Source organism: Peromyscus californicus, unplaced genomic scaffold, assembly GCF_007827085.1.
Source record: "Peromyscus californicus insignis strain IS unplaced genomic scaffold, ASM782708v3 Scaffold_7__1_contigs__length_154581171, whole genome shotgun sequence".
Lineage (NCBI taxonomy): Eukaryota > Metazoa > Chordata > Mammalia > Rodentia > Cricetidae > Peromyscus > Peromyscus californicus.
Window position 1 is genome coordinate 64,732,838 of NW_026294595.1, and position 27,960 is coordinate 64,760,797.

General features: G+C 36.1%; 1 protein-coding gene and 1 pseudogene across 1 annotated transcript; one reads left to right on the plus strand and one right to left on the minus strand.

The window, feature by feature from the left end:
* Window positions 1-766: 766 nt before the first annotated feature.
* Window positions 767-1,713, minus strand: LOC128100438 (olfactory receptor 4P4-like; annotated as a pseudogene).
* Window positions 1,714-13,450: 11,737 nt separating this feature from the next.
* LOC128101545 (olfactory receptor 4C46-like) lies at window positions 13,451-14,380 on the plus strand. The gene has a single exon (XM_052724788.1). The coding sequence runs from the start codon at window positions 13,451-13,453 to the stop codon at window positions 14,378-14,380; it is 930 nt and encodes a 309-aa protein (XP_052580748.1).
* The last annotated feature ends 13,580 nt before the right edge of the window (window positions 14,381-27,960 follow it).

Here is a 27,960-nt window from a genome sequence, read left to right on the forward strand (position 1 = left end):
CTGAGATCTTCCAGCTGAAATATTATATCATTACACATGCATGGTAGGAATACACTCTCATGACTATTGCAAACTAGTAAGGCATAGACAGGAAGAGTTACAAAGGCAGTATGCGCCCTGACCTCCCCAAATCCCAAAGCAGGTTTCATAACACCATTATTATGCCAGCATAGTGAGGTATGAGGTTAGAGCTTTAGAGTCAAATAGACTTTAGAAGGGTAATCAATGAAAAAGATGGAATTATGGAAGCTTAATGTGGTCAACGTATATATATATATATATATATATATATATATATATATATATATATATTATATACATATATGAAAGTGCCTTTAAGCAGTCCAGTATAATGTATAATAAGTACATGGCAATAGAAAAAAATTAAATATAATAAGAATAAAATCAAGTAAGTGAGAAGGTTGGATTAAATTAATATCAAAAACAGGGTTTTATGTAATATTTGAGACAGAGAATAGAAGTGGCTAAAGGGGTGCTTCATTTTTAGTGTGTTGGGGGGTGGGGAGGTGTGGCAGAGAATGGAACCTAGGGCTTTCCCATCCTAAACATATACTCTACCAAACCAAGGCTGTTCTTGCAGTCTTCACATCCACCTGACCACTTCTGGACTAATTTGTGCTATGTAGAGTGTGCATAGCCATAAGTTGCTGCTTTGACTCATAACCCCATCCCCCAAAACATATATATAACTTGTGCTTTCTGTGATCTTCCAAATGGTAGCTGACCTGGGAACACAGGACCAGAATCACAAGAATGCTTCATTTATTTCAACTCTGAATGTGACATTCGAGACCAAACCTTGTGCATGGCGCTTTTCATCTCAGTGTTTCTCAGAGTGTAGATGAGGGGATTTAGCATGGGGGCAATCACAGTGTAAAACACAGAAATTTCCTTATCCTTATTCTCACTTCCTGCAGGGAGAACATAGGTATAAATACAGGGCACAAAAAATAAAACTACCACCATTACATGAGAACTACAGGTTGAGAGAGCCTTACGTCTCGCTGCAGATGATCTCCTTTTCAGATTATACAGGATGAGTATGTAAGAAGCAAGCAGTACAAGGAAAATGGCAACCACCACCATCCCAGAGTTGGCAATTACTAAAATACTAACAACATGAATATCTTTACACACAAGCTTCAAAAGAGGCTTGACATCACACAGGTAGTGATTAATGTGATTGGGACCACAGAAAGGCAGACTGAGCACCATGAGAAGTAAAGCAATAGAGTGCCAGAATCCCACTGCCCAGGCCATGACAATCAACATATCACATCTCTTCCTGTTCATGATTGTCATATAGTGCAGGGGTTTGACAATGGCAACATAACGATCCAAGGCCATGGACACCAGGATGAAGATTTCTACACCTGCCAGCAAGTGGGCAGTGAAGAGTTGGGTCATGCATTCATTATAGGAAATGTTTTATCTTGCTGCAGCGAAGTCCCTGATGAGCCTGGGCACCACGGTGGAGGTGTAGCAGAGGTCCATGAGAGAAAGGTGACAAAGAAAATAGTACATTGGTTGCTCCATTAAGCTGCTGTAAGTGATGGTGAGTAGGATGACAGAGTTCCCCATTAAGACAGCCAGGTAACAAAGCAGGAACAAGAGAAAGAACAGCAGCTCTATTTGTCTATTTTCCCAAAGGCCCATAAAGACAAACTCTGTGACATTTTTATGATTCTCCATGTAGTCTAAGGGGAGTGAACAACACACAGCTAAAACTTAGTTCCTCTGAATGTAAACAAAATGAATGATACAACTTTGATAGATTTTTCAGTTTTATAGAGATTTATACATTGAATAGCAACCATCATATTAGATTTTTTATAACCATTGTTTAATCCCTTAAGGTAAAAATGTATAATAATACTCCCAATGATTAACTAAATATTATTACTAATTATTCTAAGCCTAGAAATTTTTTACATATCTTATACATATTTAACTCATATATAACCAGTTTGGTTCTGTTCTAATAAACATTTTACATGTGAAGAAATATAGAAATGGCAGGTGGAAGTAAGTTGTAAAAATCCTTAAATATGAAGCAGGTCTAAATTCTGTATATTTTTCCAGATTTCATTCTGTTAATGCCACTGTAGTATTGTCCAATAACAAGGAGAATTCCACTCATTTTCCTTCCTTGTGAATAAAAAAGATTTATATTTTGTCTGGCATTTAGTAAATATAAAATATTTGGGAATTCTTTTTTCTGTATGTCACATATGATTTATCTATACTATACCCAAATCACAGTTAGCATTTCATACATCACATAGAATTGAAAATCATTTTCTGAAAGGTTCATGTTCTTAATCACACCAGTGAAACAGCCTGAATTAGTTGACAAGAATTTCAATGCTTCTCCTGTGATAATTTCAACAAAGGTCAAGACACAGAGAGTCTAGGAATAAAGAATTTGAGGTAACTATATGTCTGGCATTTAAATTGAAAGATCAATTTTTATATTTATCTAAAAATCTTAAGGTACATTTTAGAGCTAACATGTTATAGTCACTCCAGAGACATGTTCATTTCCATGTGACATGTCCTTCTTTTTTAATTACATACTGAGAATGTTATAGCCATGGTGATGTTGACATCTTGGAACACAGAGGGAATAAGTTGATTATCTCATGTTTTAAAAGCATTTCAATGTTTTTAAATGTCCTCAGCAACAAAATACTTTATTTCTTGTAGACTACAGATTTAAAAGAATCTGAGTTATCAGTAGGAGCAGTAAGGGCAGAAGCTTGCCACAAGGGTGTAAAGCTGAGATGCAGTGAATTTATTTTTCTACAACTGAGCAAATCTATTACTCCATGCCTGCTGCTTCAATTGTTTATAAGATGTAATGCTCTGGATTTTGTGTTTTTCCACAATGAGATTGATTGACTTCACATTAAACAACTATCAAGTATACAAAAGAAAATAATGACTTTGTGTAAATTGGTTCCAGGTTCATAATATATGGAGAAGTCTGTGGATTGAAGAGCCAAAGAAATGTGAATAAACTAGATAATGAAAGAGGTAGAAAGCACAAATCTTAATAGTTCAAAATGTTTCCTAGACACTGAAGTGATTATAAAACTCCTTTAACATGAAGATTCAGAGCTTGTGATGATCACATTGTCCAATCAAATGCAGATCTGTATGGACAGACATGCTCCAAATAAGAGTGTCTAGATGTCCTGTCAAGATGCACCATTATCCCGACCCATCCCAAGGTTCTACTCTATCCCAAAGCCCCTTTTGTTCTCTCTTTAATTTGATTTTTAAGGAAACAAAGAAGGAAGAAAGAGAATGAGGGAGGGAAGGAATAATGGAGGGAAGAAGAGAAGAATGAACCAAAGGAAGGAAGGAAGGATGGGAGGGAAGGCCTTCAGGAGGGAGAGAGGGGTATGCTTATTTGGGGTCCAGCTTCGAGGATACACTTTATCAAGGCAGAGAAGTTATAGCAGTAAGATTGACTCTAACTATGGAGTCAGAAGCATGACGTGGATAGCCCGTTGCATCCAACTTCAGGAAACGGAAAAAAATGCTGGTGTTCCATTAACAGCCTTTTGATATGTAGGCTTTTCCCATCCTCCTCTTCTTCTCCTTCCTCCATCCTGCTACCATCTCACCCCATCTAGCTGGTCTCTTTCCTCTACCTAGAACAGTCCCTTGATGACTGTCATGTCACATGCACGCTGCTCTCTCTTTTATCTATCTATTCCTATTATATGAGATTAATCTCTCCCCCTCTCTTTTTTCTATCTCTCTCCCCTGTTCTCCTCTCTTCCCCCACTTTCCCTCTCCCCCTTTTCTCCTCTGCTCCTCTGCCCTTCTGTCTTTCTCTCTTGCTCTACACCTCCCCCCTTCTCTGCTTCTCCTCTTTCTGTCTCCCCCCACTCTCCCCTTTTCTTTCTCTATCTTTCTCACATACAGAGAAACTTTTATAATCAGATTTATAATAATTTTACCATATTAAGTAACATAACTTTTATTTAAACCATATTTCCTAAAAGTCTACAATTTAATTTTTTAAAATGCAAAGTCCTCTGATACATATTGCTTACAAACCTCTGTCCACTGCATCTTGACTGGAAAAAAAATAGAATGGAGGGACAGCATTGAAGTGTAACTTGTGAGATTTAAATAAAGTGCTAAGAACGTGAGAATATGTCACTAGTGTTAACTGTCAGGTAGAATGTTCTATTGTTTTTCTGCTGCATTTAATAAGCTGACCTTATTAGGAAAAACTGTAAAGTAACAATAGATAATCTCAAGGACATGCGCAATTAGAGAAAAAGAAGGGTTTACATGTTTGCTATTTAGCATTAATTATGCTTTGAACAGTGTATTATTAGCTTTCATCACTTATTTTGTCTTCATCATACCTGGTGAGCCCTGCACATTGTATTTCTACCTCTTTCCTAAACAGACAAAGACCAAGACGAGCTGCACGTGGGCAAACGGGATTGGTTTCTCAACATTACTTACATATTTCTGAAGATCATACATACAGAAAACGACTTAAAACCTTGGCTGTCAAGCTAATTTTCTCTACAACTGCCATATAACTTTTAAAATGTCTTATTTTTAAAAATAACTATGAGCAAAAATCCATCAGGAATTGAATTTATTGGTGGAATTTATTAATACCAAATTTTATGCATATAAGCCATATGTATAAAATTATTTATTATAATCATAGCTATACACACACACACACACACACACACACACACACACACACACACACACACACACACAGTACTTACTTCTTCTGACAGGGTCCAAATTTTTCTGGGATACTATCTGTCTTTTAAAGTGGTTCCTTTTTTTTTTTTTTCTGTGACCTTTAAATGAAACAACAACAACAGCAGCAAAATAGATGTGGGAAGCACCTCTCTCTCCCATGAATCTTTAATCCAATGTAGCTTTTATTCATTGCCTGAAACACTTGAAGCTGAGAGATGGGGAAACCCAAGGGGAAACAGTCTCAGGGCACTTTTCCCAACAGGCCTGGGCTGTAGTTACAGCTGTCGAGGTAAAGCCAACACTACCAAGTGGTTACATATTAAAGATTTCTCTTATCCAGTTAGATCTATGACATAAATGCTCCATTGTTTTTGTTGATGTTGATAAAGTCCTGTGAATTTTTCTTTATTCCCCAGAAATTTTCTTTCCAGACAGAAGCTGCTGATATGTGATGTGTATATGACATATTTAATAAATGCTGGATTACTTTTCATCTCACTGCATCACTGTGCTGGGAATGACTTTACAATATTAATATTATCCTTATCAGTATTACCCTAAATATTGGTATTATTATAAATGTTTGAAAATTCTTCCTCAATGTTTAATTATACCCAGTGGAAATTCAGAAGACATGCATAGTACTTGGCGTTAATACGTACTCACTAGCATTAGTCTAATGCTTAAAGTGGAAAATTCCACAGCATCTAAACTATTGTCCTTGTCGTCTTTAACATGTGGGATTACTTTTTCCCCTATCAGAAGCAGCTTGCATGATATGTGCAACTGAATCTGCACGTTTTTATGAATAATTATTTCCTATGATTCAGTTGCTTTAATAAATGTTTTTCTACTTATGCTAAAGCCTGGATATAAAACTAGAAACTGAAGTCTGTCATAGTGACACATGTCTGCAACCATCCATTACTCAGGAGGCTGAGACAAGGAAATTATTGTGAATTTTAAGCCCACTTTGTCAACCACCTTAGTTCTACTCCAGCCAGGACACATAGTAAAGCTCTGTCTCAAAATGCAGAATACACACACACACACACACACACACACACACACACACACACACACACACACACACACACACATACACACACACACAGAGTAGTAAATAAAATTACAGTAGTACACATGATGCTATTTTTGCACTCATATGCCATTCTCACATATTTACACACAGCTCATTACCCACACATTCATGGATGCTTCCTCTTGCTGGTTTTAAAATTAATTTACTTCTATTTTCCTTCTTTTTACTTGCTTTTTTTAGTTCAATACACCTTCTTTTGTCTGAGATATCAATATGTAGATATTATCCCTCACATCTTCAGTTTTTGCATCTTAAAAGTATTCTTTCATTAATTTCCACTTGCAAGACAGTGAAAACATTCTATTCCCTAAATAAGAACCTGGCACTAATAAGACTTGATAAGCATATCCTCATGTAATTAGATTACTAAATACCTATATAGCCACATTTCCTGCCTGATTCTGGAAAGTATTATATCACTTAGTAAAAACTACTAAACTTCCTAACATTATTTAAGCATATGGTACTTTACTGTGCTTATAAGGGTTTTTTTTTTTTTTGGTGTTTTTCATTCTTATTATAATTAAAAGAGTTAAACAATTTTTTATATTGCATACTTCAAACCAGAAAAGAAAACCTATGTGAGAAATATGAGCATCTACAGGAGAAAAAAAGAAAAGAAAAGAAAACAGAGTGCCCCTTACGGAGATGGCTAAATTTAGCTCATAACTGAAAAATCAAAGTATGATGGCTATTTTTGGTTGTCAACTGACCACATCTAGAATTAAATAAAATGCACACCTGTGAGGTACTGTTTTCTTAGTTAAATTATTTGAAGTGAGAGACCCACATCTAATTCAGATCTTTGAAGTGGGAAAAATCTACCTTTAATCTGGGCTACACCTTATGTGGCAGCCTATATAAGGGGCAGAGAGGAAGGAATCTTGCTATCTCTCTGCCTGCTTGCTCTCACTTTTACTAGCAAGCCCATTCTTTTACTGGCATTAACACCTATTTCTTTGGGAGTCTAGTATATACTGAGACCACCTGAGAAATCCCAACTTGTGGACTGAGAAAATACTGGATTCTTGGGCCTTCCATTGGTAAACAGCCAATTTTGGGCTATCTGGACCACAGCCTGTAAGCCATTCTAATAAACCCATTGTAATACACCAAGAGACTGAGAAAGTCAGTCCTAGTAGGAGAAAGGTAAAGCTAAACACATATTATAATGACAACAGCCTCATTTAGGTAGGTGTACCCACTCAGCCTACTTGGTCATGAATATTCCCAGCAAAGAGCTTGATGAGATGTTATTAACAGCTCATTTTATCCTCAAGAACCATGGAAATAAGAAAATCCTTAAATTTCTTAGGACATGATCAAAGTACCTGGATCTGCAACTTTGATTTATAACTAAAACTAAGCAATCATGGGAGAATGCAAAGGTGCAATAAAAGTGAAAAATGAAGTCCTGATTATTATCTGAGACTAGATGTGAATTGTCTGTGTTCCAGTAAGAAACACCAACATCCAGAGATAATCAAACAATAACTAACTAGGGAAAAAGAATAGAAAACATAAGCCAACACAAATACCTTATAAAATATAGAAAAGACTAAGTCTTCTACTGAAGATGTCTAGTCTCAGTGCATTTGGATGGAATACTTTTAAGTCTGGAGTTCAAGAGTATATTAATAAGAAGTTGACTTAAAAACAATTGGGCACCAAAACATACTAAAAAATAATAAGAGATAACCCATTGAATAAGAAAATAAATATATATACCATACATCCATACATTCACTTATATATACCAAATGTTACATATATAAACAAATGGTGAGTTTTGAGAACATACATGTAAACTAACATTATATGGGTTGACCATACTATATTTAGAAATATATATATGCATACATGCATGAAATAACAATAAGTGATATAAGAGGCCACATTTTTGTAGAAAAATGGGGGATGATTATATGAGAGGCCTTGAAGTAAGAAAGAAAAGAAAGACAGTAATATTTATAATTAAATTATAAACTCAAATCTTAAAAATGTTTCAAAAATAATCTATGAAATTAACAGAATGTTCACAAAAGAATAATCAATACTTTCTTTTAGAAATTTGCAAAATCCATAGGCATCAGAGAAATGCCAAATAAATTCTATTTTGAGATTTCATCTCACTCTAGTAAGAATGGCCTTTATGTCAAGAATATAAATGACAACAAATGCTGGTGTGGAATGGGGAAGCCTTTATGCACTTTTTTTTCCCCTAGAGGAGATGTAAACTTATGCAGCCACTATTGAAATTAGCTGCCTAGAAAGCTATAAGTAGTTGTTCTGTATGTACAAGATACACCACTCCTGGGCATATACTCAAAGGATTTTGTATTCTATGGTAGAGATACATACACATTTATGTTCATTGATGCTCTCTTCAAAAAAGTTAGAAATTAGAATTAGAATAGATGCCCATCAGCTAATGAGTAGCTAATGAATAGGTAAATGAGGTAGATGGGCACAAGGGAATTTTATCCATTACTAAAGAAAAATGAAGCTATGAAATTTGCAGTAAAAAGTCTGGAATTGGAAACTATATGAACAAAAGTAATCCATGGCCTGAAAAAAGGCAAATATTTTCTCTCACACAAAGATTACAGCTGTGAATTAATTTTGTGTTTAATATGGAGTGTCTGTAGAGACAACCAAGGATCTTTAAAAAAAATAAAAAAGAGCCACAGAGTGCGGGAAGAGTCCTGAACAAGGAAAGATAGTAGAAATGATTCAGAATGAGAGTGCTGTTAGAGAAATTCGGCTGTGATGAGATTTGAACAGGGAATATGTAGAAGAAACAGGTGATAGGTAGAGGTGAAGTGTTAACTTAAACTGAGATGTAAGAAGAAGACATATGGAAACATATTACTCTAGAAATTAATTAAAATATTTTTTAAAAATAAGTTTGAATGGAAGCGGAATGCATAGGTGGCTGATGCCAATTAGAGAAATCCTAAGTCATCAAATGACAATTCCCTGTAAATTGTTGACCAGGAAGTCCCGAGAAGCCCCCAAAACAACATAGGCTATTTCTATTGTTCTTGGAGGTACAGCAGAACCAGCTGATAAGACCTAACTGCTGAAGATACCAAACACCTTGGTTGTAGGACATAGCGAAATCAAGCTTGGACTGAACTGAAAGCTCCCTCCTTCCTGACTGGTGTTATTCAAGCTAGTGGGGCAGAGAAATTTATGCTTTCATACAGCTGTGTACCTTGTATGGTATGCCTGCTTCTACAATCGTGGCATGACTACTGTGGGGACAACCAACTGAATTCTGGTTAGATTTGAAACCTACTCAAAAGAAATAATTCATGTCTGGTACTGTAAATCCTATTGGAAAAACAAAACAAAACAAAAATCCCAAAAAACATGGCCAATGGGATCATAAGCTATAGGGAAAAAGCTTAGCATTGTCGCTAAACTCAAGGAGAATCAAAGTGATTCTAAATCTCTATGTTTATAGGCATAAACAAATGTTTTTCTCAGCCAAAATAAGACAAGGTTTTCTTTTCATTGAATAGTAGTGAATTTAGAGTCTTATGGCTACTGAAGGTACTAGAAATCAGTGACGGTCGATTGCTCAGCCCTAAACAGTACATTCATACAACTCCTTAGCCTAAAGAGTGTCAGAGCCATAAGATAGGGAGAACGACTGTGAAGTGTTATTTGGGGTGTTGGCATACCCATAACAATCATAAATTCAGAATATCTGTGGTTATCTGCACCAGATCTGAACAAGACAGGCCATGTCAAGTAAGTCACAGTGTGATAAGAGGCTCATGTATCCCCAACCTACCTGGGGATGTGTAAACTATTGATGAGTGCCGAGGGTGGAAAACTTATTGCTTTCAGTTGTGTACCCACAAGAGACACTATCAGATCTTAATGGATATTTCTGTTCCCTTGGCCACTCAGATGGCCCTGGTTAAACTCAATGGGTCACAAGAAGAAGAAGAGGAGAAAGAGGAGGAGGAAGGGGGGAGGAGGAGGAGGAAGAAGAGGAGGAAAAGAGATTACTAGGAAAGTTGGGTTTAACATGGGTTAGGAAACAGATACAAGAGAGTATTGGTAAGAGTGGTCATAATGGAGCTGGAGAGATGGCTCAGTAATTAACAGCTAGGTTCATAACAAAGACATCAGAGTAACCACCATGTTTTATATAGATGTACTAAGTTGTCAAAGACCTAATTGGATTAATGAAAAGAAGCAGGAAAAGATCCTGCACTTGGGAAGTAGGAGTAGGCAGATCAGGAGTTCAGCTAATGCTCTGCTTCATAGGGAGTACAAGACCAGCCTAAGTTACATGAGGCCATGTATTAAAAATTAATGATTATAGTAATTTAATATTAATCAGCTTAATGGATGATTAAATGTTGAATAACTAATAATACAAAGTAATAAGTTTAAAATCCATTCTTTGTGGTTGTTTTGTTTTGTTTGGGATGGGACTCTGCAAACTAGCCCCATTTATAAGTATAACATGGAGCTGAGTTTAACACAGAGAATTGTAGAGATTCTGCAAATACCAAAAGCACTCAGAAATGTGGGAGGAAAAGTTTTTGAAGTTATTACTTTAAAATAGCTGTTAATTTTTTGCCTTCATTGGTTTAGGAATTCAGTAAGTTTTTTGAAATAGTGTCACATTGATAAGAATACAAATATTCTCTATGTCCGATATCATAAGAGAAGCTGCATTCCTATTGTTCATGTTAGAATGAAGACACTGTTTCTTACATGGTATTCAGTATTCTTAACCATTGTTAGAGAAAGGAATCTACTACATGCTGTCTTTCCATGTTTGGGGAATTCTATTCTCTGTTGAAGAGTAAATGAGTCACACGTTTTCCAGTACACTGGATTCTAAGACAGAGCCTTTCCATCAAAGAAGATAATTAATTCCTGGGAGAAAAATCACAATAACAAGATCGCTGAAATCATGGAAACTTCTTTAAATACCCTTGTAATGCAGGATAGAAATGTTGTCTCATTGCACATCACATATCCATAGCAAAAGTCACCACTAGTAGAGTGGATCCTATGGAGACTTTTCTGCAACCTTATCAGCCCATGCCTTTCAGAATGAATGACCAGAATCAGAAATCAAAGATCATCTCTACATAGTGTATTGAAAGAAACCATTCTAGATCAAAACCCCATTTGTCAGTGAAACATCTTTACATTTTAGGAAAGAGGGAAGGGTTTTTCTATTGAGACACTATTTAACACATGTTGTTTAGATATCAAGATTTCATATTGAAAGTCCTCCCTCCTAGGTCTCTTCTGAAGACTCAGAGCCCACACTGAGAGCTAGATCTGCTGAGGTATATACTTCAACACTGCTGACGATTAGTTGATAATGTGACTTTTTGTACACAGGAGTTTGTTTTTTTCAAGATTTTTCGAATAAAGACACAGAGTATTTATTCCTCATCCTATCTTTGGTAAGTATTCTGCATTTACTTAATGTCAGATGATGTGAAACAGAAAGTCCAATAGGCAGATTAGATCCACCTATCACTGTTTTACCCTTCAATACCTCTTTCAGCAATTAAGGATAATCATGAAATTGAGCACAGTTTAGCTTGACCACACATTGGAAGTCCTAAATATGAATATTAAGTGAGTAAATATAATCTCATGATTCCAAATCCAAACACAAATAATAAATTTTGGGGTTGTGTGTTATGGATGTTACAAGTCTCTGTAGCTTCTTTGAAAGTATTGAAAAGTATTCCTCCTAAGCAATTAGAAGGTTAAATGCGTCTCCATATTGCTGCCCAAGTTATCAATTAGAATTATCTGGTAACTGTATTCATGCTTTAAAAAAATTGTAGTCTTATATTTGTTCCTAAATGCATGATGCATGCTTCCTCGTTTTAGCCAATTCTCATAGTAAATTAGGCAATACCATTCTTATTTTCATTTTATAGACAGATGATGAAGCAGGTATTTGAAGTAACAGGAAATGAACCCAAGGTGAGTGACAAGAAGAACCAGAACTCATTTGGTTCCTACTATTTTTGAATTGATGTGCTTGGTCACTGCTGTAACAAATTTCCACTGTGCTCCAAAGAGTTTTGCAACCTCTACTATATATTGATATATGGGAAGGGTGATATAAAGATGGGCTAAGAAAAAGGAGTCCTTCCAAGAATATAGCAACACTCACTGGCTTATTTAGTGAAACATCAAATACATCATTATGTATCAGCCTATGATCTGGCCTGTCTATAAAACTGCATCAAATGAAATTATTTTGAAATGGTATACAAGTAAGTAAATCATAAAGTCATATTAAAGGTAGTTTGTAGACCAATATATATTTAACATTATAATATGGGTTATCTAGTTCAATTATTTGAAGTGTATAATACTTTAAAATTTGGGAGAAAATTTGGGAAAAATAACTAAAAGAAGCAAAGTACTGTAATTAATATTGCCAATTTTTATGCCTATCTGAGGCAGGAAACATAATTTCTCTGTTATCATATTTCATAGAAGGAATTATGAAAATTTTTAGAAAAGTGATGATGTCTTTTTGGTGTATATAAAGAACTGAACCAGCAAGTGTTTAAAAGAACCCTTAGCTGACAGCCAATGTTTAGTGATCTCATTTCATGTTTTTGTTCTTATACCTGGATAGTAGTACTTTTCTCTAAATTGATAAAAGAATAATCACAACACAGGCTATTTCAAGTTCTAAAAGCAGTCCTGTAAGTAAGTCAGTGCAGCAACACAGTCTTGCTGAACTGTTTCAGAATCATCTCACGGACTTAAATTTTACGGATTCTTTTATAGTAACTCATGTGTTCTCTCACTGTACCCTCAGCACCATCTCCCATGAACTTTTTACATCAATTTCCATTCTATTTTGTTGATTTTTATTGTCTATATAATTACATATAACAAATGGAATTTGGACTTAGTTGAAAACATATATATTTACAGTTTTTAAAATGCTACTATTACTATTCTATTACTAGGAATCCTTCTCCAGCTTCTACTGCTATTAGCTTTTCTAGCTATTACTAACTAGTGAATGCCAGTGTGTTTAAGCCAAGGCCAAGACTCAGTTTATGATGTTAGTGCCCAAGGTTCTTTCTTACTCAAATTCACTAATACCTTCTCACACCAATCATGATTTAACTTTTCTGGCTGTCCATTTCCTATGAATAAAGTGCAGAAAATTTACCTTTACTTAATGGCTACTATACTCAACTACTATACACCCCACTATCCTTTGTGAGGTTAACTGCCTCTAGGAGTATAATCTGAACTCCTTTTAGACTATAAGTAATCCCAAACATTCAGCACACTTAAGGGTGCTAAGTGTATTTATAAACGGTGCTCATATTCATAAACTTTCCAGCTATCTTCACTGAGGGGGCAACTCTATAGTCTTAAGTAGTCACAGGTACTTAGAAATCTTTCTGCAATATTGAAAGAAAATCTGGTTATATTTCATTAATTAACAGACTGTAGACATCAATTATCAGAATATAGAAATTAAATAAATATGAGGATGTGTCAATTCCCCCAGGAAATATGATTAACTGTCTCATGAACTAGATGGAATACAGGAACAACGTGACTGAATTTGTTCTTCTGGGACTCACACAGAACCCACACATGCAGAAAATCATATTTGCTGTGTTTTTGGTCATCTATACCTTCTCTGTGGTAGGAAATTTGCTCATTCTGATCACCATTACAAACAGCCAACTGTTGGGTTCCCCTATGTACTATTTTCTGGCCTACCTCTCCTTCATCGATGCCTGCTACTCCTCTGTCAATACTCCTAAGCTGCTGGTTGATTTACTCCATGAAAGGAAGTCCATCCAATTCAATGGATGCATGATCCAAGTTTTTGGGGAACATTTCTTTGGAGGTGTTGAGGTCATTTTGCTTACTGTCATGGCCTATGACCGCTATGTAGCCATCTGTAAACCCCTGCACTATGCAACCATCATGAACCGACGACTCTGTAATTTACTTGTGGGAGTGTCATGGGTTGGAGGCTTTCTTCATGGAGGTATACAAATTCTTTTCATTATTGGACTACCCTTCTGTGGCCCTAATGTCATAGATCACTTTATGTGTGATCTGAACCCTTTACTTGATCTAGCCTGTGTTGATACTCACACTCTAGGGCTCTTTGTTGCTGCCAACAGTGGCTTCATCTGTCTGTTAAACTTCCTCCTTCTGCTTATCTCCTACATGGTCATCCTGTGCTCCCTAAGGACCAACAGTGCAGAAGGGAGGCACAAAGCCCTCTCTACCTGTATTTCTCATATTACAGTGGTGGTTTTATTTTTTGTACCATGCATATTTGTGTACATGAGACCTGCAGCTACATTACCCATTGATAAAGCAGTTGCTCTTTTTTATACTGTGATAACTCCCATGCTAAACCCATTAATCTACACCTTAAGAAATAGTCAGATGAAAAATGCCATTAAGAGATTGCTTAGTAGAAAAATTCAATCAGACGACAAATAAACCAACAATCATGCAGCTTCAGATGGAGTGGAGAAAGAAAGGAATGGGCAGTTTGGGTGACCTCAATATGGAAGACTTACTTAAACAATAAAGAAACAAGTCACTGCTAAATGTGTGTTGAACTGAGGGAAGCAGCAAGGAGTGCCACAAAAGGGAAACACCTAACTCAGGATGCTTAATTGTCACAACAGACACATGACTCAAACAACATACAAATACGCGCACACACACACAGACACACACACACACACACACACACAGACACACACACACACACACAGACACACACACACACACACACACACACACACACACACACACACCTTGCCTCTAACTTATACCAAGTACCAATTGTCTGTATTTGCTTTCTTCCAGAAAAACTTGTTCCAATGAGCTATGTTTATAAAGTTTTTTAGGTCAGAAAAATCTGGCTTCTCCTTTCAATGTTGTTCATTATGTAACTACACAAATAATGCCTTGGGAAGCTAAGTCCTGACTAGTGAGCCTTTGCCATCTCATAATTTTATTAGTAACTTAGCATAGATATTTTCCCATTCAGAGACTCTCTTTTTCCCACCATAGGGTCTGCCTGAAGAGGACAATGATTAGAAAATAATTTGGGGCATCTCTCTTCTCATTCACAATTTTTTCACTGGTTTTATCAAAATTATGTCCTAGTCTCTCCCATGGTTAAGTGTAGGACTTAAAAAATAAATCAACCCAATATTCTAATCTCCCTGAGTGTGAATCCTTCCTTTCTTATGTTTTGAATTTTTCTGCTCTTTCAGTTGTATTTGTTGTTTGTTTGTGTGTGTGTGTGTGTGTGTGTGTGTGTGTGTGTGTGTGTCTGTGAATATAAACACATTGGTGGACACACATTCACTGTCCCTTTTGTGGAAGTCCTCTGGCTTCTGAGCTGTTTCTCTCCTTCCACCTTTGTGTCAGTTCCGAAGATCAGACATCAATTACCAGGCTTGCCAAGCAAGCACCTTTACATACTGAGCCATCTTACCCACACATAGATTCATTTTTCATTTTTAAGAAAGCAAAATATTGTTACCTCATTTCCCCCTTACTTCTTCTTGATTCTCAAAATTCTCCCACCCACCTCTCTCATTTGCTATTTCTTTAAGTGGTTTTTATATTCATGTGTGTAAGTTGTTTATATATTTTTACTCACTGTGGACACACTTTTGGTCATGTTGCTGACACACACTTTGATAAAGCCATCTGTCAATGCCTGAGCTGCAACATTTAATGATGGATATTAAACTATTGTGTGTGCATCAATAAAGCTAATCTGCTACAACTTGTCATTGTGTCTTCATCAATACACACATTTCTGTATAAATTAGAATAATCATATAGGCCTTTGGAATGTAGTATACCAGCTCACAGGTCACATTTTGAAGCAGAGAAATCTAGACATAGGTATAGAAGCTAATCAAGGTGGTAGAAGTGAACCCTATGGAGAATTAGCATTGGAATGTAGTAGCATGCTCTCAGAGAAGGCCATGATAGTTTCCTCAGATAATGTAGGGTAAATCCTTCTGACCTGAAACTACCAATTGCAATGAAAGATAAGTTCTGCTGCATATGGAGACATGTTTATTAACCATTACAAATGCTCATCTCTTCTATTGTGTTATTTTAAATTCATTAAGGAACATAAGACAAAACTTGGGTTTTAACTCTTTCTAATCCTCTCTGTATAACAAGTTCCTTGTCTCTATTTGAGACTTCTTTAAACCTAAACTGGGAATTTTAAGAAAGTAAAAAGAGAAAGACTGGATTGAAGAAAGCCAACTGTTATGTGGGGGAGAAAGATGTGGTCTTACCTGATGACTGCCCTCAGCCTAGAGCCTTGGGAGAGGTATAAAATATATTCTACCACACAATTGATGGCCACAGGGTTTAAGGAAGAGTGACTTCATTTTGCATGCCCATGGCAATGATTTATTGTCCACTAAGAGGTCTTAAGATAGTAACCATAACTTACAATTGCCTAGAGAAGGAGAAGAATGTTAACTGTTAGTTTCCAAATCATGGCAGTTGGGGGATTTGGGCATATGCCTGTTAGGGAGGATATGAGTAGGATTTAGAAATATCATTTTTTTCTCTCCATCTTCATCTTTAAGATCAGATTCCCAGTTCCAGTCTTGCACACTCAAATCATGATAACCCACTACCCATCCTTCAATGTTGTCCTCTGTATGTCACATATCCCAATGTCATTAGTTATCTTTCTTTTTAAAATAATTTTAGAGTGTGCTTGTATGTATTCATGTATGTATATTCATGTGAGTGCTGGTTCTCTCACCAGTAGCTGAAAACCAGAAGAGGATGCCAAATTTAAAATTATAATATAGAAAAATAGACAAATTCTATGGATTAGTTTTGGAAAATATTATGGTCCAGCCTTAATAATCTTCCTCCCAGGGGCCCAGAACAGAAGCTATGAATAGTGCGAATTATTTTCAGGAAAAGAATCTAAGGACACAGAACTCTTTAGTTCATTGATTTTATTCTTCTGAGTCATTTCTCTCTCTACACAGCTTCTATTCTGCTCTCATGCCTAGCTCCTTTCTTGCCCAGTTTCTCTCAGCATTCATCTGCTGACCCCTCTATGTGCTATCTTAATTCCTCCATCTTAGTTCTGCCCCATCTAGGTTCTCATCCATCTAGTTCTTCCCATCTTAGCGCCTCTCCCATCTCCTTCTTTCTTATCTTGTTCTTCCCCATCTGGCTCTTCCTCATTTTCCATCTCATTCCTCTAGTACGCTCTTCTAGCCCTTCAATGTTCTTCCCCATCTAGTTCTTCCATTCTCCTTTCTCCATCTAGCCCTTGCTCTGAAAATAAAACTGCCTTTTATCCCTTTGGCTCTTATCTCTCCAAGCTATCTCTGCTCCCACAGTTTCTGGCAGGGCAGGGGGAAGTGTGCTGTGCTCAGTTCCTAGGCAACTTGGCTAAGCAACTCCCGCACAGCTAGATGTACCTGTAAGTAGGAACCCTTTAGTTCTGAGTTCATTGTTAAGGGTAGATCTAAAACTAGAGATAAGACTTTGGAAAGGAGAAAGTTAAGCTTAATTGCACACCCACCAGGCCTTCTCAAACAGATAATCTGGATGCTTCAGTCTGTTCTTACAGAGTAAGTACAAAGATATCTCTAATAAGATAAGTTTGTCCATTCAGGGCTGGTCCTGGGTGGTCTCTGCTAATGACAATAATTACAGAAAGGCTTAAATTAGGGATTTTGGCTGCGTTACTGCACAGAAGTTTATCTAAATATTCCTTTAGTAGAGAGGACATGGTACCCAATAAATGATGGGAAAGCTACAATAGCACATAAGAAATTCATAGCAGGAAACATTTAATAATCAAAAGCCAATATCACCAAGACTCCTTGAGCCTCAGCTTGACCTCTGGAAGACCCTTGGATTCTTCCAGGTATTAGCTTTGTCATAATCAGCTGAAATCCTACTTCATATGTTTTTGCACCTTGTATCAAATTAGTTATTGTTAAATCTATTTGATTACCTCTTCCTCCAGACAGTATTTTTGGCGATCAAATAAGAGCATTTTGAGCATTCAGGTATTTTGAGTTTTATAGAAATGACTACTGTTCAATACCAACCTTTTTAGTGTTTTGCTGTTTGTTTGTTTGTTTCTTTTAGAAGAAAAGGCTCTGAGTACATAGACATGGGTGGGGCTGGTGAGACCAAGTCTTGATTTGATAAAATACCAAATTCACAGAGACCTGTACTATTCTGTCTCTATACTATATGTACTACACATTTTAAAATGTTAGAAGAAAAGATTTGAAATATCACTAGCCTAAAGGAAGATAAATGTTCAAGAAGATGAACATTTTAATCCTGAATTAGACATTTTGCAAAGTATATATGTAAAAAATAAAAAAGGTATATGATAAATATATTCAAATTTCTTACTTAGATATCAATTTGCAAAAATAAAAATTAAATATACTAACAAATTAAATGCATGTTGTTCCAAAGAAGACATACCACTGTGTAAAAAATGAATGAAAATGTGTTCAGTGGCAATCACAGTCATGAGAACTACAGCCTCTGGCAGGTCTTGCCCTTCTCCTCTATTTCCTCTGCCTTGCTAAAACATCATTATGAAGACCCCATGGGAATAGGAAGAAGCAAAGTACTAGAGAGGTCCCCAGAAATCCACAAAGATAACTCCATAATAGACTACTGGCAATGGTCAAGAGAAAGCCCGAACTGACCTACTCTGGTGATCAGATGGCCATACACCCTAACTGTCCTGGTAGAACTCTCATCCAATTACTGATGAAAGCAGATGCAGAGATCCATGGCCAGGCCCCAGGTGGAGCTCAGGGAGTCCAGTTGGCGAGAAAGAGGAAGGATTGTATGAGCGAGTGTTGTTGAGACCAAGACTGGAATAAGCATAGGGACAAATAGCCAAACTAGTGGAAAAACATATCAACTATGAACCAATAGCTGAGGAGCCCCCAACTGGATCAGGCCCTCTGCATAAGTGAGACAGCTGATTAGCTTGAACTGTTTGGGAGGCCCCCAGGCAGTGGGACGAGGACCTGTCCTTAGTGCATGAGCTGGTTGTTTGGAGCCTGGGGCCAATGAAGGGACACTTTGCTCAGCCTAGGTGAAGGGAGGAGGGGACTGGACCTGCCTCCACTGAATCTAACAGGCTGAGCTGAATCCCCAGGGGAGTCCTTTCCCTGGAGAAGATGGGAATGGGGGGTAGGTTTAGGGGAGGGCGGGGGGGGGGGAAGGGGGGTCGGATGAGGGAGGACAGGGGAATCCGTGGTTGATATGTAAAATTAAATTAAATTATAAAAGAAAAAAAAACACCATTAGATTATATTCCTAAGTCTAGCCTCCAAGGTCTACTTCCATACTTTGCCATTTCCTCCTGAAGTTGACTGCCAAAGTTCAGCTATTGAAGTATTGAAGTCCAGCAATCAAAAGCTGCTTTTAGCTCACATAATTAGCATGCTCAATTAAAATTAAACACCTCATCCTAACACAGGGTTTCCCCTTTTAACTTCATAAACTGCCATTTTCCTATGGGCCACGCCCTGTCTCCTCTTGATCAAGAGTCAGTCCTTTGTCCCTCACTCTGTGACAAACATTCCTGCCCCCTTTTCTGTGTTCCCTTCCCCTTCTCTCTAGGCTTCTCTATCCTGTCTTTGTCTCATATTCTCTGCCATCTGTCCCTCTGGGGCAAATAAATCTCCTATGTGCTGAGAACTCGATCTTGGTGGTCCTGAGCTGATACCGATCCTTTCACTATCATTTTTTCCCGAAATCTAAGGAGACAAATCAAAGAAGAACTTCTTCAGAATATCTGGCTCATATTTCTTAATTGAAAGTAAGGGGACACATTAGAAAATGACTTTCCCCAGACACCTATGTTTTACATGATTAATGCTAAATACTCCTCCTGGGAAGGCAAAAGGAAATAATCATTTGTCAAGTTCCTATGTGAAGGTAGATATCAGAATATCTGTGATGAATTTCAGAAAAGTTTACTTAATTTGTAATGTTCATTCTAATGCATATCTACTGGAAATTGTCTGAACTCTCATTTCACTTCAAAATTAATTTTTAATCATCTACTTTTATCAATATGTGAAATAAAGTTTACATGAATTTTCCATTAACACCTTGCTTTATTCAAATACATGGTTTTTATGAGTAATTAAAATTATACATGGTTATGAGGTAAAATGTAAAATTATGATAGAGATAAGAAAGATGATAATTAGGTATATGCATTGGCAAATAGACAATGAAAGATGATAGATGAAAAATGTATTCTAACAATTTTTAAATATATGATATATTACTGTGTGATCTAGCATCACAGCTCTGTGCAATAGATCTGAAGTCACTCTGTGTGTCTAACTTTGTGCTTTTACCCATGTCTACTCACTACTCCCTGACCATTAGAAACTATGAATCTACTATTTCTCTGATTTCCAGTTTTACAGTTCAAGTATACCTGAGACCACACGGTATCTGTCTTATATCAAGTTTATTTCATTCAACATAATTCCCCCTCTGTCTTTGTCCCCACTGCAAATGACAGAATTTCCTTCTATTTTATGGATATATAGCACTTCATTGTCTACAATTTTCTTGTAAAATTAGCTTTTGATGGCAACTTCAGTTGGTTACATACCTTGCTTGTTGTTAATAAAGATACAATAACCATAGGCATGTTTATATCTCCTTAGATATAGTGATGTCCTTTCATGTGTATGTGTACTCAGTGGTGTAATTGCTGGGTCAAGAGATTTTCTGCAACTTTTTTTTTCTTAATCTTCAAATAGTTCTTTGTAATGGCAATATTAAAATCCATTCCTTTAATATGTTACAATGGTTGAACTCTTTCTATATCCTCACCAGCCTTTATAATCTTTAATATTGTATGTGTAAACTTTAGCGTTGATAGAAGTATTTGTAATTGGGTTGAAATAGTGTCTCCTTGTCATTTTCATTTGCGTTCTCCAGTAAGTGGTGATGTTTATGTTGTATAACAGTGCTGTGGGATGTTCTGTATGGCAAATGTGTTGCTAATTAGTCAATAAATAAAACACTGATTGGCCATTGGCTAGGCAGGAAGTGTAGGCGGGACAAGGAGGAGAATAGAGCTGGGAAGTGGAAGGCTGAGTCAGAGAGACACTGCCAGCCGCCATGATGAGAAACAGCATGTGAAGATGCCGGTAAGCCACGAGCCATGTGTTAAGGTATAGATTAATGGAAATGGATTAATTTAAGCTGTAAGAACAGTTTTCAAGAAACCTGCCACGGCCATACAGTTTGTAACCAATATAAGTCTCTGTGTTTACTTGGTCGGGACTGAGTGGCTGTGGGACTGGCAGGTGAGAGAGTTTGTCCTGACTGTGGGCCAGGCAGGAAAACTCCAGTTACATAACAGTTTCTTCAGAGATGGTCCATCCTGCACAGAAGTAACTTAAAACAGAAAGTAAACAATACAAAATAGCTTCAGGAAGTTCCTGAAACTGACCAAATTTTCTAGACCCTCTTTCTCAAGAGTAAACAATAGAAACTGCTAAGAATTACTGGTAGATAAGGCAGGCTGTAAATACTGAGACAAGTCCTGCTGCCTGGAAGAAACAGAAGCCACCCCAACTGCCAAGAAGAGGTTTAGAACATTGAGAAACCTGAAAAGCAGACCCTTCAACCTGTTGATCTGCCTGCAGGTGCAATATACTCCAGGTTTTCAGCTGTTGTAGGTGAAGCAGACCCCCCCACACACACACAACTGGGGTCCCTCCCAGATCCTTGATTTGACATGAACCACAGTCAAACATCTGTTTTCACAGAGAGATCACTTATTAAGCAAGGAAGAAAAATTAAAGTAGCTGCCTTCTGACTCAAGGAGAAAAATGGCAGCAAATGACCTAGTAGGTGTAATTTTTAAGAAGAGAAAAAAGGGAATTCTGTGTTAGAATGGGCTAGGGTGTGGTGGTACTTTGATTGGGCACGTTAATTAGATGCACCAAAGCAGCAGAACAGGAGAGACCCCAAGTAGCAATGGGGCAGGATTTTTATAGGGGTAAAGCAAGGGGGAATTTTGGGGTCTACAGACTACATAGGAACAGACTCAGGATTAGTGTACCTCGGTTAGCTTGCAGCTGCATTAAAATTATTATCTCTTTCAGTGGTTGCTGTGGTTACTACATTTTTTCTTTATCATGAACCTGTTATTTGTAAATTTTACCTTGACTTCTTGGGGACATCTGGTGGGGTTTTTCTAAAGCTAGGCACAAGATCGGGGGTGCTGAGCCAGGGGCCTACATCCTGTTGGATCTTTTCCACATGCTGTCATGTCTACAGAATGGCCAAGCAGGGTTCTTGGCAAGAGCCTGGGTTCTTCAACTAATAGCTTTCAAAATTTAGACCAAAAGGCAAATAAAATCTTGAATCCTTGATGAATTTAGTTTAATTATCAAGGGAATAGTGCATATATAATAATTTTTAAAGAATTTTCATTTTAAGTAGTTTAAATTTTAAATAGATTTGTGTTTAAAGCACTTTATGAAAATGTCACCACCTGTTTCTATGTATTCACATGCAGTTTCCCAAATTATTATCTCATATTTAGTATATTTGTCAAAATTACTAATTTTGATTCATATTTATTGAGACTTCTTCTTTGATTTATCATTTTATTTTTGTCCATATGCGAAGAAGGGCCAGAAATTGTGTAATTCCAATATTCATGGATATAATTCTAAAAAAATTAAATTAAATTAAAAAGGTAACTAACATTGAAAAGACTAAAGATAGCATGTGATGGTGAAGATTTTGAGCAAATGCCATGACTGCAACTGTTGAAACCATGTAGCCAGTACAGTCTTTATGGAAAACACTACAGACCTTCTTCTAAAACTTAGAAACAGAATTGCCAAAACAAACAAACAAAACACAAAAAAATCCAGAAATTCCATCTCATGTAGCAAACACACTCATGAGTATTGAAATCATTGGTATATACATGGGGACTAAAATCAGTATTTTGAAGAGATTTGGACACTTTCTTAATTGTTGTGGGGCTATTCTTGTTAGTGGCAACAAAACAAATATGGAAACTAGATGACTTTCAAGTTTTATTTTTACTGTGTTTCCCCAGTTTATACCTTTATACCTTTAATTATAAGTAGATATCTTCAGCATTCCCATAATATAATAAGATAAACTAAAGAAAAAAAATTCAATGTATCTGTCTTATATTTCTTAATTGAGAGGAAGGGGACACATTACAAAACGACTTTCCCCAGACTCCTGAATATTTCGTCATTAGTGTTAAATACTCCTTCTGGGAATTCAAAGGCAAGCGTCACTTTATCAAAATCATCTGTAAAAATGGATTTTGTGGCACACATGATGAATCTGGACCAAGATAGGTGACTTTCTAATATTCCAGAGACAATCTAATGGACGGCATTGAAATGCCGATCTACTGTAAATTCTCTGAATTTCTTTTGTTTGTTTTTTGTTTTTTGTTTTTCGAGACAGGGTTTCTCTGTGTAGCTTTGAACCTTTTCCTGGAACTCACTTGGCAGCTCAGGCTGGCCTTGAACTCACAGATCCTGGCTCTGCCTCCCAAGTGCTGGGATTAAAGGCATGTGCCACCACTGCCCAGCTAAATTCTTAATGCATTTTACAGCTAGTTAAGCTCCTACCTTTATTAGCACATGAAATAGAGTAGACTGCATGTGAAAGTTTCCATCTCATTTTGCTTTATTCTAATAAAGGTCTTTCATTTATAATTAATTAAAATTATATATAGTTTTGAGTTAGATGATGCTATGATTGCAGCTATATTGGTTACAAACTGTATGGCCGTGGCAGGTTTCTTGAAAACTGTTCTTACAGCTTAAATTAATCCATTTCCGTTAATCTATACCTTGTCACATGGCTCGTGGCTTACCGGCATCTTCACATGCTGTTTGTCATCCTGGCGGCTAGCAGTGTCTCTCTGACTCAGCCTTCCACTTCCTAGCTGTATTCTCCTCCTTGTCCTGCCTAAACTTCCTGCCTGGCCACTGGCCAATCAGTGATTTATTTATTGACCAATCAGCAACACACTTGACATACAGACCATCCCACAGCACTTTATTCTAATAAAGGTCTTTCATTTATAATTAATTAAAATTATATATAGTTTTGAGTTAGATGATGCTATGATAGAGGCAAGAAAGACAAATGATAAATGTTTAGATATATAGAAGACAGATAATAGATATGTAGAAAGCAAGATAGGTATGATTAAATTAAAATGGCTAACTGATTCATCACCTCACATATTTTGTGGTAATTATGTTTAAAATGTGCTCTGAAAAATTTGAAATGCTATGTGTTACTATTATTATCTATCAGTAACATTTGTATAATAAATCTCAAGTTATTCATCTACCTTTGTCCTCTGACCGATACCTGCCTTTCCATCCCACTGTTCTAGAAACCACCACTCTGCTGTGAATCATCTTAGATTTTTAGTTAACTGAGATTGTGTGCTTTCTATGTCTCTGTCCAGCTCATTTCACTTAGCATAATATCCCCCAGCTTTGTCCATGCTGCTTCAAATGCCAGAAATTCCTTCTATTTTATGGCTCAATATAATTTAATTGTCTATTTATGCCAAACTTTGTTTATACCATCATCTGTCAGTGATGCAAATCTTGCATGTCAACTTTATTGGATCCAGAACCAATTAAGTCCAAGCCAGGAAGCTGCATTCCTCCCCATTTTTTTTCTCAGTTCTTATCTTGGCTTCTCTCAATGATGGACTATGATGTATAAGTCAAATAAACCCTTTATTCCCAGGTTTCCTTTAGTCATCCTGTTTTTTTTTTTCTTGGTTTTTTTGAGACAGGGTTTCTCTGTGTAGCTTTGTGCCTTTCCTGGAACTCACTCTGTAGCCCAGGCTGGCCTCAAACTCACAGAGATCCGCCTGGCTCTGCCTCCTGAGTGCTGGATTTAAAGGCATGCGCCACCACCGCCCGGCTAGTCATCCTGTTTTTGACAGCCGTGGCAAACAAATTAGAACATTTTGATGGAACTTATGGTTGATTCTATATCTTGGGATTGTTAATAATAATACAATGATACAATTGTCATAGTAATATTGCTATGTAATAGGGCATACTAATTTGTTTTTCAATGTATATGTCACAGCGCGATAATTGCTAGATCACGAGCATGTCTGTGTTTTATTTTTTAGGAAACTCCAAACTTTTCTCCATAATGGCTAAATTAATTTGCATTATGAAAATATGTTACAAGGATTGACATGTCTTCATATTCTTACCAGAGTTGATTATCTTTCGAATTATTGATAGGTTTGAAATGAAATACCAAACAATCAGAGTGCCATTTTCATTATGTCTTATAAATGGGTGCATGTTACAATATGCATTAATATGGCTCTTGTTAATGTTTATCACTTGAGAACATAAGTATTTACCCTATTTATCCTCTGTAAGGACTCTGAACATCTAGGGGGAAGTCTCCTTGATCAGCTCATATGACTAAGGTAGATAATTATGCTCTGATTCTTGGAGAGTACACATGCATAAATTATTCAAAAATCATGTCCACTGCAGCTTTCTCTATTATCCCCATTTTATTCAGTAATTTATTCAATTATCTGTGACTATGAGGAACCTGACATGTATAATATACAATTAGATAAGTTTCAATGTTTCAGTATTTTGTTCTTCACAATCTTTAATCTTACATAACCTCTTACCAAACTGATAAGATTTGTGTTAAATTAATCAAGTTTCATACCTGCAGCATATTAGTCATATCAATTTCATAGCTAGTGTCTAACATATACCAGAAACTTTTGAAATATAAGCTATTTAGGAACTTTATTGTAGGAGTGCTTTGCAATCTAAAGTAATAAAGTAAAAATCAAACACATATATGATATCAACCATTGGAAATGAGCACTATAAAGTAAGTTTAGGCTGATGATATTAGAATAATAAATACGTTAAAAATTATATCCATTTTAGATCTTACTGAAAATCCTTTATGAAAGGTGATGATTTTGCCATGAATATAGTATGATAGAGATATATATTTTCTCAATGGCAGCTAAGTATAAAATACCATAGAACATGATTAATTTGTGTTTATAAGGCATTGGTCAATTCTATGAAGTCTTTTCATATCAGCATGTATATATACTATCTTTTACATAAGCTATTTTTTTCAAAAGTCTCATATTCAGCCAAGATTGGCCTCAAACTTGCATAAATTTACCATGACACTACAAGTGCTAGAATCACAAGTAAGTACCACTTAATCTAGCTTATAGAGTCTCTATATGCCTATAATTCATATGAATATTTTAATAATTATGTATATTGTGCAAATGTACAGATATGTCTACCCATCTAGCCCTACCCACAATGATAGAAATAGATACATATATAGGTAATATTTACTTTACTTAATTCGATCCCAAAATGTCTTTCTTTTTTTTGTTTGTTTGTTTGTTTGTTTTTTTGCTAAGACACTTCACAAAAAGTGCTGTTGGAATACATCCAACAAGGTAAGTAAGCCTTCAGTTAATGTCCACGTGGTAATTGTGTATGAAGTATTTAAAGGATACCCAGTTTAAGAACTATCTTTACAGCTGACTCATGTAATGATATTTCCAGAGATTCATTTCATCTTAAACATGGCACAATGCTTCATATTTACAACTGAAGATTTGTGATGGCTCAGTGACATGCCGATGTGACCAACAATCTCCTAGGGTAAGTCTTCTTAGGTTTATTTTAATTCTACTTTCATGACTTTCAAGTTCTTTCTGACCCATGTTGACATTAAAGGGGCTGCACAGATTTTCCGTTCCTGTGAGTGGCTATGCCTAGGGTAAATACCTTCACTGTGTCACTGTGCAGAGGTTGTAGCCTCCTTTACACTTCCCAGATATGACATTTGACCTCACATCACTAACAAATGTGACTTTGACTTTCTCACATATTTGTAACCACCATTGTTTAGAAGACAGTTATTAAAAGCATTGTTCTATGAAGCCCCCAGCTGTAATCTGAACATATAACTGAATAAATGGAACTGTGCATTTCATATATTTATTTTCAACAAGAAAAATATCTGTTTTAAAATCAGTGTATGTGTGTATATCTAATAAATATATTTACTACTTTGGTAAAATTTTGGTTTTGACTCTGCTATCATTGGAATATATATGTCATAAGTTAATTAAAACAATTATATGATATCCAAATAAACATATATATGTATATATAAGTATACATATATACATACACATGTATATGTGTGTGTTTCGGTGTATGAAATACTCCATAATATAGTATGAACTCCATCAAAATTTCAATATCGAACTGAAATACTAATGTCTCTTTAAACTTGAAAATTAAGGAAAGTTCTGATTTATTTCAGATATTGTTTCTTCTTTCCTGAAATTATGTAAATTCCTTGAAATGCTAACAGCTTTAAAATCATGAGACCTATTTAAACAGAATAGATTGAATTGGGGACGGTAATTAAGTCATTCTTACTATGGGCTAGGCAGACAGGTTTGTTCTTCAAAGAAAAAATTTTATGTTCATTATTTCTCCTTTGTCAGTCTTATGTATTTAAATGATCATTACATGAAGGTTCAAAATATGTAGCATATAAGTGTCTTTTTATTGAATTACAGGGTTCAAATAAATGAAAGCATATTGAGTTAAACATGCAAAAATATTTTGAATGTTTTCAACATACTAAATACAAACAGATCTTGCCTAAAACGAACAGGGGACATTTAATTCAGAAAGTAAACAACTCAAATTACATTTCCAAAATTAATGTTTACTTCCAAAAATCTATGGCTTTTCATTATTGGATATGCAGCCTATTTAGTAAGGATTTAACTGATATTTTCAAAATAAAAAAAAGAGAATGGGAATTGATAAGTCATCATTTTATACTTTTCATTTCTCTTTTTCAGATTATTTCTGACCTGTGATTTCCTCTTATGGACTGACACA